The 15294-nt window shown below is 48.3% G+C and overlaps 1 protein-coding gene across 1 annotated transcript; it reads left to right on the top strand.

Moving 5' to 3' along the window:
- Positions 1 to 13680: 13680 nt before the first annotated feature.
- LOC125756575 (uncharacterized) lies at positions 13681 to 14812 on the top strand. The gene has a single exon (XM_049411456.1). The coding sequence runs from the start codon at positions 13865 to 13867 to the stop codon at positions 14810 to 14812; it is 948 nt and encodes a 315-aa protein (XP_049267413.1). The 5' UTR covers positions 13681 to 13864.
- The last annotated feature ends 482 nt before the right edge of the window (positions 14813 to 15294 follow it).

Below are 15294 nucleotides of genomic sequence, written 5' to 3'. Positions count from 1 at the left end.
ATCATTTAGCTCTTTGAAAGACAGATTGCGTGAAGCTTGTATTTCCACGTAAGCACGAAAAAAAGAAAACAAAATAAATAAAGAAGAACAGCCTACATAGTAGCTCTCTCCAGTACAGGTCGAGCGACAAGGGCGTTGGACCGCGTGTTCGCCTTGCCCGGAAGTAGGTCACACTGGAAATTTCATCGCTATTTGCGAGCATAAACTCGCACTTACGCACTTTGGGAAAAGGCAGGAACGAAACATTTTTCTCTCGAGTCGTTAAGCAGTACCGCCCAACTCGATCTTTGTACTTCTATGAGAAAACACGGTACACTAAAGTCATAAAGAAAACGAAACAATGCACCAAACACGAAAACAAAAAAAGAAGCACCTAAGCAGCGCTTTGTGCTCTACGGAACAGAAGTAAGTGGCTCTTTCGTTGCCGGAGTAATGAAAGCAAAACAAAGAAATGTCACATAACAACAACGAGCTCGCAGACTTTGAATATTTGATGTCCCTTCGCGCTTTCTCTCTCTCGCGTAGAATAAATCATAACTCGCGAATAAGGGGCTGACGTATTGCTCCCAGGCGAAAAATACTCGCTTTTGTCGCCAGCAACGTTTCTCGCCCACTTTGGCTCGCACCATCTCTTGCTTCCCATTGTGCTGGATTCCTTCCTTCCTTCCGCCCCCGGCATTGTTTCCGTCGGCGCGCCCGAGGGTCGCTGCACGAAGCTATATTCTGGAGTCGGCTCGGTCGTTCGCAGTGGCGCGACAGTCACCCCGAACGCGCACCGCTCGGGTCCAATGCTACGTACATCTACGCTTGTTCTCTTGCGTACGGTACACGGGAAAGCGACGTGAAATAATATTGGGTTACAACCTTTCCTTTCACGATTCCGGTAGACTCGCAATCCCTTGCTATGTATATTGTCTTTTCGTCCAGTTTAGTTTTGTTTACATTTATATCATAATTAATATAGTTAAAAGAGAGAGAGAGAAATAGTTGAAAAGGAAGAGGCAGGGAGGTCTGATAGACCGGTTGAAGGCAGAAAGCGCAGTAGCGCCTGCACAGCCTTCTTCTGTGACGTTGAGTCCTGTAGGCGTCGCAGGATTCTTTCTTCCGAAAGAGTTCGGTCGCCCAATTTATCAAGCGCGTTGCAAAGCGACTGTCTCTGCGAACAGTATTGCGGACAGTCGCACAGAATATGCTGAATTGTTTCATCGCTTCCGCAGTGGTCACTAGCTGCGGTGTCGGCCATTCCTATGCGGAATGCGTATGCGTAGGTAAATGCGAAACCCAACCATAACGTGCACAGAAGGGTAGCGTCATCTCGGTGAAGTCCTGGAGGAATTCGGAGGCGGAGAGTTGGGTCTAGGGAATTTAGTCGGGCGTGCTGGAAGTGTTGCTCGTTCCACTGCGACGTGGTACGTTGGCAAGCCAGCATATGGAGCTTCCGTGCAGCGTCAGTTCTGGAGAGCGGTATTAATAGTTGATTGTTTTCAGTATGGGCGGAACGGGCAGCTTGATCGACCCGTTCATTGCCGATAATCCCACAGTCACTTGGAAGCCTTGCGCAGCCCCAGCCTCGGCGACGAACTTTGGGCTGTCCAGCAGGCCCGCGAGGCGGCGGTGAGGCAAGGCCTCGACGTCCCCACGTGGGAGACCTAAAGCCCAGTCGGCGAAAGCTCTGCCGGACCATCAATAAAGTTGTTACCAACCAATCATCTTGGAAGCCATTGAAAAGTTATTTCATGCCCTTTCTCAGTTAAACAGCGCGTCTCTTCTGCAATCTCAAATACAAGTTCCAAGTTGCTCATGCAGGCCGTGCGGCGAATCATATATATATATATATATATATATATATATATATATATATTCAGTGGGAAAGTTCTGTGGTTCCGGTACGTAGAGGCAAACAAGACGATGCACGTACGAGAAAGCAATACTTTATGCATAACGTTTCGGCCGTGGCACGGCCTTCGTCAGAGAATGAGAATGATTCTCTGACGAAGGCCGTGCCACGGCCGAAACGTTAGGCATAAAGTATTGCTTTCTCGTACGTGCACCGTCTTGTTTTCCTATATATATATATATATATATATATATATATATATATATATATATATATATATATATATATATATATATATATATACGCGGTTCGGCCATTTACCATAAAAATGAGTGTACAGAAAGTGTTTGGTTGTACTTATCTCTATGTATACGTAAAAAAAGCTGTGAGGGGAGGAGGAAGAGAGAGATGGAAAGAAAAGAACGGAAAGAGTCGTTTGTGGACATGTATACCTTGTATACATGGCCTAAGTGTGGCCTAAGTGTGAGAGGGTATGGGGCGGTTAGATCCTCTCTCTAGAAGCCAAGCTCTCCTCTTGCCCCCCTTTTCTTGCCCATAAAAACCGGGTGCAACAAATTTGGGTACTCGAATGTCATTTAACACGGGACAAAATATAAGCCTGCCTCCGTCTCGTCAGACTGCAACTGTCGATGTCAAATAGTGAACCCACCACCATCTTCTTAGCCAAAAAAACCTAACCACTGAGTCACAGCCACATTCTGTCCGGGATGCTTCGCGCGCGTTTCTACTACGGCTGTGGGGCCGGATTAGACTGGAGCATGCGACCACGAAATTTTGCTTCCCCCATAAGCGCAATCCTAGAATCACTGTTGCTCATTACTTAAGTGACGTCGCCGGCATGCCGAGGCACGCAAGGCCGCAAAGCTGCACAAAATTGGGTTTGAGCTCGAGTCAGGAAAGCGAGGTGAGAGGAAGAGGAAATGCGGTGATTTTCTTTTAATGGCGGACACGCGTCGCGGACTGGAAAGGGCCGCCATATACAGCCTTGTGATGCTGCTCGTTTTGCAGACCTCAATCCCATCGTTTGCCGTGTGCGCGTCCGGAGGACGAGCCATGGAGGACAGCCGCGTACATAACGAAATTACGGCGGTAGTTGCGGCTGTTTCGACCCCATATGTCCCCTTCCCCTTCCGTCCACCATACCGATTCCTGTCGTTTGGCTGTGGTGTGTGCGACGACATCTCTGGGAACGATGCGGAATGGCTGAGAGAAAGAGGAAAATAAAATTACGTGGGACATCCTTCATTAATATCAAAGCTGCTGCAGGAATTACACATTATCGCTGGTCGGCGTTGCTGCCACAAGGACTCGTGTTTATTGAAGCGAAAGCCTTAGATGCCTCCCAAAACGCGAAAATTGACCATCGGCGGCGTCGTCATCGGCGCGATTGATGCGAAAAATTATCACGTGATGACGACCACATACGACGTCATAATTACGACACACGTCGCCATAATTTTGTGACGTCACCATGACGTCACCATGACGTCAGTAAACGTGACGTCACATGATGACCTCGTCACATGACATCATCGCTTGGGCAAAGGTGGGCCGATCACGGAGGCAGTGCAAAACTAGGTGAGGTGCAAAAGGCGTGCAATGCCACCGATCCTGGAGGCAGCGCAGAAAGCATTCGAAGGAGGGCGTGGAGTATCAGTATATCGAGTAAAAAGAAAAAGAAGAAGATGGCTTTCGCCTTCGAGTCGTCTTAGGCGAAGGCATAAGGAATCCTGTCAGTATTTGCTCACCGTACGTAAAGAGAGGTCGGTGCCTATAGATGTTGCCGGCTTGTGCTCTTCTGAGGCATTATTACTGTGCTCAAGGTGAACGTTATGACCGAAGCAGAGACTAGAAAAATAGCGATGCTTACATGCGTCCCGCCATGGACGACAGACGCGTAAGAAACTGTGCCACCTGGATAGCATTTTAGTGCATGTGGCATTTGTTTTGGTTGTCACGGCGCATTCCAGATGTGTGGAAGATCCAGCTTCCGACACAGAACGCCGAGGGTGTGTCGCCGTGTCGCCATTACGCCGTTCCCAGTGAGAATGGTATAGTCGACGCCATTCTGTTTCCGCTGTTAAGCAGTAAGGAACGGTTCAAGCGAAGATATTCTCGTCGGTGCATGCAAGAGTATGGACGAAAGTGTGCGAGAGGACAGTCACTGAACTAAACCCCTCTTTTCTCTCTAACAGGGCAGGATACAGCATGTATGTAATCGATTCCTCAACCAAACTCTCACACAACCAAGTTCAACCACCAGGGTATGCATCGCTCCGCGATTGTGTTCTAGATCTGGCATCCCGATATAATAAATTATTAGATGCGAAGTATCTTAAGGCCGAGCTCAATCCGGTGGTGTGCGTCGTGACCACCCTTACTGCGCATGCGCATACCCTCTCCACACACCTCCTCTCCACTCACCCTCTCCCATTCCCCTCTCCACTTTCCCTCTCCACATTCCCTCTCCACTTTCCCTCTCCCTTCCCTCTCCACTTTCCCTCTCCAGTTTCCCTCTCCCCTCCCCTCTCCCATACCCCTATCCCTCCCCCTTTCCACTCTTCCTCTGAAACGCGGGCTAGACATGCCGAAATTCTCTCCTGCGCAACGCCGCGATGAGCTCGAGCGCATGCGCGTCCCCTCCCCTTCTCTCTCCTCTCCTACGCTGCCCCCCTCCCGCCCGCCTGTCGACCGCGTTCCCCGCTCGCCCTGTGAGAATTAACGGCCAGGCTAGATGGAAGATACGACGCGCGTAGCGTCCCTCTTCGCGTTCCACGACGCGAGGTCGGTAGCATGCCCAACGAACGCCAACGGAACGCGATCGTGCAAGTGCTCCGGCTTCGCATCGCCTCATGGTCCCCTTTAGCGGGAGATGGTGTAATTTTTTTTTTGCAACGCTTAAAACAAACACGCTTGTTTTTCACTCGAATGTACGCATTATCTATTTATGGAAATAACAGCACTGTGCTGAGTGAGAAACACTTAACGTATCATCTGCCAGATGCGTCTGTTTAAGTGGTCTGCCGCCAACGCATCTCTAGTTTTATTGTGAAGTCAAGTCAGACGAGCGTGACGGTGGGTCTACTAAGCTTCGCCGTCGTATTGCAGCCGATTTGAAAGAGTTTTGGCAAGACGCCTTATCAGACAAACGGGAACTCTACGCAATTTCCTGCACTGGCATGGGATGCTACATCTATGCGCAGCGGTGAGTGCACGATGCTTTGCTAAAACTGTCAAATACAACCTGTAAAACTGCAACGTCGCAGCAAACCAAGAGATCTAGCAGTCTTCAGCCTCTTTGAACAACAAAGGCACTGCTTGAGTGTTTTGCAACGCACCCCACTACCGACGCCTCGCAAGGAACGAAACTGAAACTGTAGAAAAAGATCCGTAGACAGTTCGCCAGCTACCGCAATCCAATCCGAAGCCTGTACTTCCCATCATTCCCGTGGTGGTTGAACGATCGCAGCGCCAGTTTCCTCTCTAGGTTATTGCATGAAACTCTATGGTCTGGCTACACCTAGCCAGACCATAGAGTTTGTGCCTAGCCAGACCATAAAGAAGGTGTGTCCGTCATTTGTCCCGTTTTTTAAAGGCGAAAGCCTTAAGTATCTCTTCGAGCGTGCGCTTGAGCGAAGCACGGCAGACGATTGAAGCGGTACATAAACCCTATGCATCGCTGATGACGTCGTGTTGTGACGTCACAGATAGCAGAAATTTGTGACGTCATAATGAACTCATCGTGACGTCACATGATGACGTCATTACATGGCGTCGTCGCTGGGTCAAAAGTGGGCCGATTCCGGAAGAAGTCCAACACCACGTGAGGCGCGGAAAGCTTCACTGCGGAAGGAACAGTACATTTGACTGAGAACACCAAGGTAATGTAATGCGTGTCTTCAACTGCGGCTCGTTATGTCTTGCAAGAAGTTTGGACTCCGATTGTATAACTTAATCCATTACCGAGTGCGCAGCAGGCTCTCGCCTTCAAGTGTTACATAACTTTGCCTTCTTCGCCTTGCTTCTTACTTTTCCCCACACTGATGCAGCTCTCCTCCCGTTCAAACGGAACAAGCTAGATCAGTTGGAACAATACGTCGAGGTCGAGCGCGGATGTCGAGGGGTTCATCAGAAAGGGACGTAAAAGAGACGTTGGAGAGTGTGGCACATGCGCAAAGGGAAGCGGAACGAAGTGCGAGAAAAGCGGGTTCTTCGGACCTATACCATGAGCACCTGTTACACGGATTTCGCGACCGATTGAGCTCGTGCAGTAGATTGTTCAGTGCTCCCCATTGCCGCCTCTCTCTATTACTAGTTCGTGCTTCTACGAAAGACGTTTAGGTACTGTATGCCTGAGGCTAGAATGCGTGAACATATAGGTTGACACATGCGCTCAGTAACTGCTGCTTTCTCTTCTTCCATTGTTAAGCACTGGAGTAGGAAGTGTACGTCCGACAAAAACGAGAAGCGTATATATAACGCGCATAGTGTCGTCTGCCTTAGTCCTCCTCTCCTTTTGCAACGTGAACGGCCTACGTTTAGGAACAACCTCTCGAATTGATCGCCGGAATCGAAGTTGCAGCTACTCTGCGTTTTCGGAGGAAGTAATATTTTTCTTTTTAAATATCAAGCAATGCAAACGCAACAACAATGACGCCACTTTTTGAGCTAGCTTAATTGCGTACTTGATTGCTTCCTCCTCCTCCTCACCACCATCATCATCATCAGCCTGACTACGCCCACTGCAGGGCAAAGGCCTCTCCCGTGTGCCGCCAATCAACGCGATCCTGTTCTTTCTGCTGCCACGTTGTGCCCGCAAACTTCTTTATCTCATCTGCCCACCTACCTTTCTGTCTCCCCCTCGCGCGTTTGCCTTCTCTTGGAATCCAGTCAGTTACCCTTAATGACAAGCGGTTATCTTGCCTACGTGCCACATGCCCTGCCCATGTCCATTTCTTCTTCTTGATTTCGGCTAAGATGTCCTTAACACCGGTTTGTTCCCTGACCCGCTCTGCTCTCTGCTTGTCCTCTAAGGTTACACCTATCATTTAACTTTCCATTGCTGGCTGCGTCGTCCTCGGTTTAATTTGAACCCTCTTTGCATGCCTCCAGGTTCCTGCTCCGTAGGTGAGTACCGGTAAGATGCAGCTCTTATATACTTTCCTGTTGAGTGATAGTGGTAAACTACCACTTATGATTTGAGAGTGCTTGCCGAATGTGCTCCATCCTATCCTTATTCACTTAGCTACTTCAGTCTCATTGTTCGGCTCCGCGGTAACTACCTGTCCTAAGTAGACGTATTCCTTTACAAATTCCAGTGCCTCGCTACCTATCGCAAAGTGCTGTTCTCTTCCGAGACTGTTGCACATTACCTTACTTTTCTGCATATTAATCTTCATACCTATCACTCTGCTTTTCTTGTCCAATTCCGTAATCATGAGTTGCAATTCGTCCCCTTAGTTACTTATCTATGCAATGTCAACAGCGAATCACAGGTTGTTGAGGTACTCTCCGTTAACTCGTATCCCTAACTCTTCCCAGTCGAGGGTCCTGAAAACCTCTTGTAAGCACGCGGTGAACAGCATTGGGGAGACCGTGCCTTCCTGCCTTACACCTTCCTTTATTGGGATTTTGTCGCTTTCTTTATGGAGGGCTATGGCGGCTGTGGAGACACTGTAGATTTCTACCAGTTTGTTTATATTTGGTTCGTCGACACCCTGATTCCGCAGTGCTTGCATTACTGATGATATCTCTCGACCTAATCAAATGCCTTCTCATAATCTATGAGGCTATATTTAGCGGTTGGTTATATTCAGCGCATTTTTCTATCACCTGATTGATAGTGTGAATGTGGTCTATTGTCGGGTAGCCAGTAGGAAATCCTGCATGCGTGGTCCTTTGGTTGGTTAAATTCTAATGTTGTCTTAATTCTATTAGCGACTGTCTTTGTAAATAGCTTGTAGACAACGGACTTGATTGCTCGTTTTCCTTTTACTAGCCTTTTTAGAGGGACTGGAAAGGAGAAAGAAGGGGAGGGTTCAGTATGATTCGTCTGAGATCCCGGTATATATAATCGTTGCGTATAAATGCAAAGTATGCGCCTAATTTAGAATAATAATAACTGTTGGGGTTTTACGTCCCAAAACCACGATATGATTGTGAGGGACGCCGTAGTGGAGGGCTCCAGAAATTTCAACCATCTGGTGTTCTTTAACGTGCACCTGAATTTAAGTGCACGGGCCATTAGCATTTCGCCTCCATCGAAATGCGGCCGGCGCAGCCGGTGAATTTTGTATAGTTGATGGTTTTTGACTATTTCGAGTAAGGACCCACAGAGCTTCTTTCAAATTGCCAAAAGAGGCTTATCGGTACGCGTGAGCAGCTCACGTATTTTTATGTGTTTCAGTCTATTTCAGACGAGAACGATACCTATAAAAATGAAAAGAGCGACGTCAACGAAGAGATTTTCGTGCCAATTAATTTTCAGGGGTTCTCTTATCATTCTAACACAGAAGCACCTTGCTAGGAACGACACGGGTCGAGAGCGTTGCTTGCTGTTATGCGGAATTTCAATGTCAACGGAGTATCATTGTAATCTTCGCAGCGCAAATAGTGTTACACTCTGATAAATTATCATCACAGCAACATTAAATGAACTCCCCATAAGGCTCATTTTACACGTCTTAACTGTTTTCCGCCCTCAAATAAGGCCTGTTTCGCATACTTTCTGACAGTCATTTTTTCGTCTCATGTATATTTTCGAATTTATACATTTCTCTCGCGTCCTGCTTTCCTTCGACTCTTAACTCCGAACCACTGTTATCTCAGAACACAGATAACACCTGTTCCTCTGAATACAAGACAGCGACAAAGACGTGGTTAAAAACAAAAACAAAACAAAAAAAAAAACATTCGGGAGATCCCACGCGTTGTGGGAATCGGTTTCATGCGAAGTAGTCGGCGAGTACTTCTATGCTATATTTATGGCCAAGCGTTACGAGGTGGATCAACATGTTCTTGTAAGTATAGTAGCTGTGTGCACATCTTGGGCTTACCAGGCACGTCGACAGCACTGGCGTTTAAAGGGTAACCTATGGTGTGACGTAACGTCAGCCCTCACGTTAGAGTACATACGGCAGTATTATCGAAACTAAGTGCACTTTATGGTGCAATCATGTGAATATCATACCTAACTTTCGTTAATGTATTCCTCCGGTTTCGGAGCAATGCTTCAATATAGCTTGCTGAATCATAGAAATACAAATGTAATGTTTATTAGACTGCTATAAAAGTGGAGCCAACACTGAAACCACAGACGTTAATCTAATATGACGCCTGTATTGTAGGAGCACATATGCAGTGTTTATTTCTTTCTTGTAAAATTCCACAACCACAATTGACGTTGCACTGACATTACGCCTGCAAAGGCTGTTTTTCCAAACCAATTTATAGACTTGGCGTGGCTGTGTGGTAGAATACTTCATTGCCACGCACAATGCTTGGGTTCGATTCCTGCTGGGATCGTAATTTTTATTCTTTCCATTCGTCGGGTCAACCCTGCCGATGTCGGTTTTTCTTAACGATCTCGCATTTAAATGACCAATGTCTGTTCTCGCCGTTCCTGGCTAGATATAAACTGTCAATCACCTGTGGCGCATACCCGTACACCGCGGCCCGTGCTAAACGGGTATGCGCCACATGAGCCTGGAAAAAAGGGTTTGACGACGTACGCGACAGGATTTTCGCGTTACTCATTTCATGACCTGACAGTCGTATTCGTCAAATCCTCTTACCCTCCCATGCCAATTTTGGTCTACACTAAGTTAAGGAGGCGATCATTAGAGCACTCAGACGTAGGCAAATAGATAGATAGATAGATAGATAGATAGATAGATAGATAGATAGATAGATAGATAGATAGATAGATAGATAGATAGATAGATAGATAGATAGATAGATAGATAGATAGATAGATAGATAGATAGATAGATAGATAGATAGATAGATAGATAGATAGATAGATAGATAGATAGATAGATAGATAGATAGATAGATAGATAGATAGATAGATAGATAGATAGATAGATAGATAGATAGATAGATAGATAGATAGATAGATAGATAGATCGTAACGCTCAAAGTGCCAAAGGTTCGCTAAGAAATGCTTCGCATTAAAAAAAAAAACCTTCAGCTTGGTTACTGTCTCCTCTTGTGCATCCCCATCGATCCCCTTTATAGCCCATTTAAAGCCGCGACCGCAGCAAAGCGTCGCGCACACTTTCAGCTTCATTTTAAGCCCTAGCGCGTGATACATCCGGTTGTAGCGTTAAAAAAATAAATAAAGCAAACGACACCGCAGCGATAACAGAATCGCACACCGCTTGCGCTGAATGTGTATACGCCTTCTTTTTCCTTGTTTTCGCCTCAGACGCCGATGAAAGAATAGAAACACGCCTGGCTGCCGTTAGCGAGTCCTTTGTTCCGAAAGCATCCAGATAAAGCCCGCGCGGCGTCTTTGTTTCGCTACAGTTACGCATAAACAAAGAGCGGCGACTGCTTTATTGTTTCCTCGCTGCCGGTGCGGAAGTCCAGACGCGTGCGCGGCGCTTGGCAGTCGAGATCGATCGCGCTTGGCTGCACGCGGAACAAAACATTGTCTGCGGCGGCGTTGAAAATGTAAACGAGGCTATTAATAAGGTAGCGGAGTTTACCGCATTTGGAAGGAAGCGTTTAAAAATATACATACACGTTTTTTTTTTTTTTACCAGCACACAGCGGCAACCTCGTTTACTCTAAAAAATTCTTCTGTGGCTGCTTTTTCCTGGTGCGAGATATTAGAGGCGTTGTTCGCAGTTGCGAGGTATTGCAAGAATGCGAGAACGAGTATCTGCACAAAGCACCAAGAACGGCCAATACTTCGATCGATAGAGAAGAGATAGATAAGCGATACTTAAGCTCGCGATATCTTTGTTTGACGTGTCGTTACAATTTACGCACCTTGCAGATGCATTTTTCAGGGTCCTCCTCTAGCGCCTTTAGCGCCTTGAAGGATCTGTTACGTGATGAAGGCTTTGTGTTCTTCCTCAGCCTTTTGCAGATAGCTTCCATCCTCATCTTTTATCGCCATTTCTCCTTCCACAGTGCAGGGTTACCAACCGGACTCAGCCGAGTTAGCCGCCCTGCCTGCCTTTGCGATTTCTCCTCTCTGCTCCCCACCACAACTCCGAGAAAAAGTGTTTTTAGTAAACGCCACCAAAACACCTTCACGTGCGAAACCCGCTCGTCGTAACAGTCGTACTCCAAACGATTGTTATCGCCTATCTGTGTATAGCCTTGCTTATACACACGCTCGCTTTCGAAAGTTGAGAAAATGCACCAAGTCCTCCCGCATGAGTTCTGCGCCCCCCGCATCGAAGCGCATTCCTTAGTATTGACGAGAAGTTCTTGAACGACAGGTAGAAAGAAGAAAGATGAAGACTTATATTCTACGACTAGAACAGCAGCAACAAGCGTCCGCGTGATGCCTTGGTATAAGTGTGGCGCGTTCATCTCATCGGAGTCCGTAACGCAAACCATAATAAACTACGCTCACTTTTTTGCCGCTCTTCCCAATGCATCCGTTTGGCTAAAAAGACGAAAGCGAAGTGCGAAAGCTTTTTTTTTTATGAGTAGACTTTTTAGATGTTTAGGACCTCGCACTGGCGATGAGACGGCTGAAATCCCGAGTGGGTAGTGGGCAGCGTACACTTTCGCGGAGAGGTTTTTGCCGCACCTCGTTCGCGTGTTTGGTCCCGGGGCAGTTTACGGTTGAAGCTCAGTCATCTATCTTTCCTGTTGGTGTCCGTTCCTTCGAGTTTCCGGCCCCATTTCAACTGCAGTTTGGCTGGCTTCCGGCTGCGTTCGGCACTTGAGTAGGGTGTTAAAGGAGCCGATGTTCATTCCTCTTTTATTTTTATTTTATTTTTAGTCACGTGACTGGAGTTGTATTTTCATTCCGCAAAGGTAACCCCTTCCTCATTTCTCTCTCTTGAGATACTCTGTGGCGTCTATACTCTTCCACGCGCGCGATGATATGGGAAACGAGCCACACTGTCATCGCCGTCATTGCGTTCTTCCGTTGAAAAAAAGGCTGCCTTCGAAAAGATCGAAGGCGCTCCTTGAGAGCGTTCCTTTTTCTTCGTTCTTGGTGCGGCGGCTGCGTTGGCAATCAGCGACTCTCCAACCATTCATCGCTGGAACTCAAAGAAGCGAGCAAGGCAACAAACTTCATTTAAATAAAGAAAACAATACTAAAAAATCTAAATGCACGGCGCTAGGGTGGTGATATGACCCACGTGGGTGAAGTGAAGCCGGTAGCAATGACTGCAGCGGCCGCTTCTTTGGCCTGTTAAAGTTACAAACAACATATACGCTAAACAAAAGAAGAAGACTAGATGTATTGAAGCGAAATAAAAATACAAATCACGTGCATAGATAAAAAATACTTAAACGAGGGTTGTCGCTGGAGACAACGTTTCGACAAGCGGTCCTGTGCTCTCCAAGGCGGCAACACGTACGTAATTCAGCAGCACGAAAAGCATGCCGTTTTCGGAACGGTTATCCGGTCCATCGCCACAGTTCGTCATTAGTTCGCTCTGGGATCCTACCCTTATAACAATAACCGGTAGTTACATGTATAATAGCCATAAAAACTGATTGATTGATTGATTGATTGATTGATTGATTGATTGATTGATTGATTGATTGATTGATTGATTGATTGATTGACTGACTGACTGACTGACTGACTGACTGACTGACTGACTGACTGACTGACTGACTGACTGACTGACTGACTGACTGACTGACTGACTGACTTTGATTGATTGGTTGATTGATTGATTCGGCCGCTGGAAACTAGGTCGCTGCAATGTGTACGCGTAAGTGCGTTCAGAAAGAAGCAACGCGAAGTGGCCATGCATCTGCGGTTGCCGCCGCGTTGCAAGCTCGGAAGGTGGCATCTGTACGAGCTAAACGTAAGCGAACAGCGAGAGGATGCTCTCGTGTCTGTTCCTTTATACATAGAGAGGCGATGGTGGCGCAACCTTACACAGTGCATGTGCACACAAAATCGCACAGTAGACGCACGTACCAAAACGATTAGACACTGAGCAGGTGTGGGTTGCTAGATGCGGGGTAGTTGTACAACCGTTGCAGCCTCCGCGTGCCTCGTATCTGTTACAACAGGAGCGTGTGGTCAAGAAACGCTGAGCGGTGCTCTTCTGTCTTTCGTACTATACAGGACTCAAGCAGAAGGGACGCTGCAAGGAACTCGGTATATAATTAAATCAACCAAAGGCCGAACTCTTCGCCAACTCTTTGGCTGTACCAGGTGAAGCAATTTCTTTCTTCTTGCCTTGTGTGTTCTATACACACAGAATACACGTCAGCGAATAATACGAAGCTGCGGAACGGCCTGCATGCTCACAAAACCCAATAAAACAATTGCACCGCTTTCTGAAACTATGACGAGACCAAAAAAGGAAGAAAAAAGAAACGAGGAACGGTTAAGTCAAACATGGTCAGCCATGTAAAAGAAGCCTACATTGCCGAAAAGAAGAATGAAAGAACGGCCGGCGGGGTGGCAGAAACAGACGGCCCACGCTAGGTTAACTGTATAAGGTTCCCTTTGGAAGCCACGTGGGGTAACTGTATTAATGTGTAGCGCATCCTCTTACGTCGCGCCCCGAAACCGGCGCCTGCGGCATCGCAAGGAAACGAAATAAAAACTCTCTTGCTAAGCCGCCGCCGCCGGTCCGGCGGCGCGGGGAAGAAGGGACAACTCGAACCGCGCTCCTTCTCTCCTATTTCTCCTCTTTCCCTTTCGCATCGCCCCGCGCGCCTGCTCGCGCTTTTGGGAAACAATAAACAGTTCCTAACCAGATGTTGTAGCTCTCGGTTCCTCCTGCGCGCGCTCTACAATTTGGTGACCCTGTTGCATACACGCCCTTAATTCAAGTTAGAGTCATGTCCCTCGCAGAGCCGGACGCACAACTGACACTAGGAACCACCATGCCACAAGACCAGGCACATCCCCCTAACACCGGCCGGAATTCCCACACTGCAGACGCCCCCGGTGACGCAGTCTCTGCGGTATCCCTACGCCTGCCACAATACTGGGAGCGCAACCCAACCGTCTGGTTCCTGCAGGTGGAATCGCAGTTCCACATCTGCCGTATAACATCTCAGCTGCAAAAATTCCACCACGTCGTCAGTGCACTGCCACCTGCTGCAGCAGAAGAGGTCTCCGACATACTGGTTTCCTTCAGGACGAACCTCCCGGCAGCTCCCTACGACGAACTCAAGGCAGCGCTGCTCGACAGAACCGCGGCATCGGAACGGACGCGAATTCAACAGTTGCTCTCAAATGCGGAGCTCGGCGACCGGAGGCCCACGCAGCTGCTTCGTCAGATGATGCAGCTCCTCGGTTCGCGCGCCCACGCAATGGACAATGCTGTGCTACGCGAGCTGTTTCTCCAACGCTTGCCGTCCAACGTGCAAATGGTGCTGGCCACCGCATCCACTATGGATTTACCGTCACTCGCCGCACTCGCCGACAAAGTCATGGAAGTGGCGACGCAGCACTTGCAAGTCGCTGCCGTCAGCACTCCTTCTACACGACCCCCGTCGTCATGTGCTGCTTCTAATTTGACAACCGCTACCACCTCGCCTTCCCACATCGACCACCTCTGTGACAGGCTCGAAGAAATAATCGTGGCAGCCACGCGACAAGACTATGCTCCACGCCGTTCGCGACAACGTGGCCGATCCTCAACCCCGCACCGTGCCGGAGAACGTGATCGGAGTGCGTCTACAGGCCCAAGCTTGTGCTACTACCATCGCCGTTTTGGAGCCGAAGCCCGCCACTGCTTGTTGCCATGCGCTTGGACGGGAAACCCGCCGGCCGACCACTAGCGGCGACAAGCGGTCAGGGCCTCGAGGAATGTCGCCTCTTCCACGTCGCCGATCACACCACAGGACAGAAATTTCTCATCGACACCGGAGCCCAGGTCAGCGTCCTTCCTGCAGCAAGGTCAGAACGTACTTTGCCTGCCATTTTATACCTTCAAGCTGTAAATGGCACTCGCATTCCTGTGTACGCACAACGTTCCCTCACGCTGAACCTGGGACTTCGCAGACTGTTCCGGTGGGTGTTTTTAGTCGCCGACGTCGGGTCCGCAATAATAGGGGCCGATTTTCTTGCCAAGCATGGGCTCCTCGTCGACCTCAGACACAAACGTCTCCTGGACTCAGCCACGAGCCTGTCTGTCCAAGGCATCGCTGCGGGCGCAACTACTGATGTAGCACCATCCTGCGCTGCAGTAGCCTCAGAACCGTTCGCCGCCTTGATAAATGAATTCCCATCCCTGACATCACCACCAGATTGGACTCAACCT

This window comes from Rhipicephalus sanguineus, unplaced genomic scaffold (assembly GCF_013339695.2).
Source record: "Rhipicephalus sanguineus isolate Rsan-2018 unplaced genomic scaffold, BIME_Rsan_1.4 Seq177, whole genome shotgun sequence".
NCBI lineage: Eukaryota > Metazoa > Arthropoda > Arachnida > Ixodida > Ixodidae > Rhipicephalus > Rhipicephalus sanguineus.
This window is presented reverse-complemented; position numbering and strand designations above follow the sequence as displayed.

Excerpts from the sequence above, each read along its gene's own strand:
- LOC125756575 (XM_049411456.1), top strand. The coding sequence starts at position 13,865 with ATGTCCCTCGCAGAGCCGGACGCACAACTGACACTAGGAACCACCATG.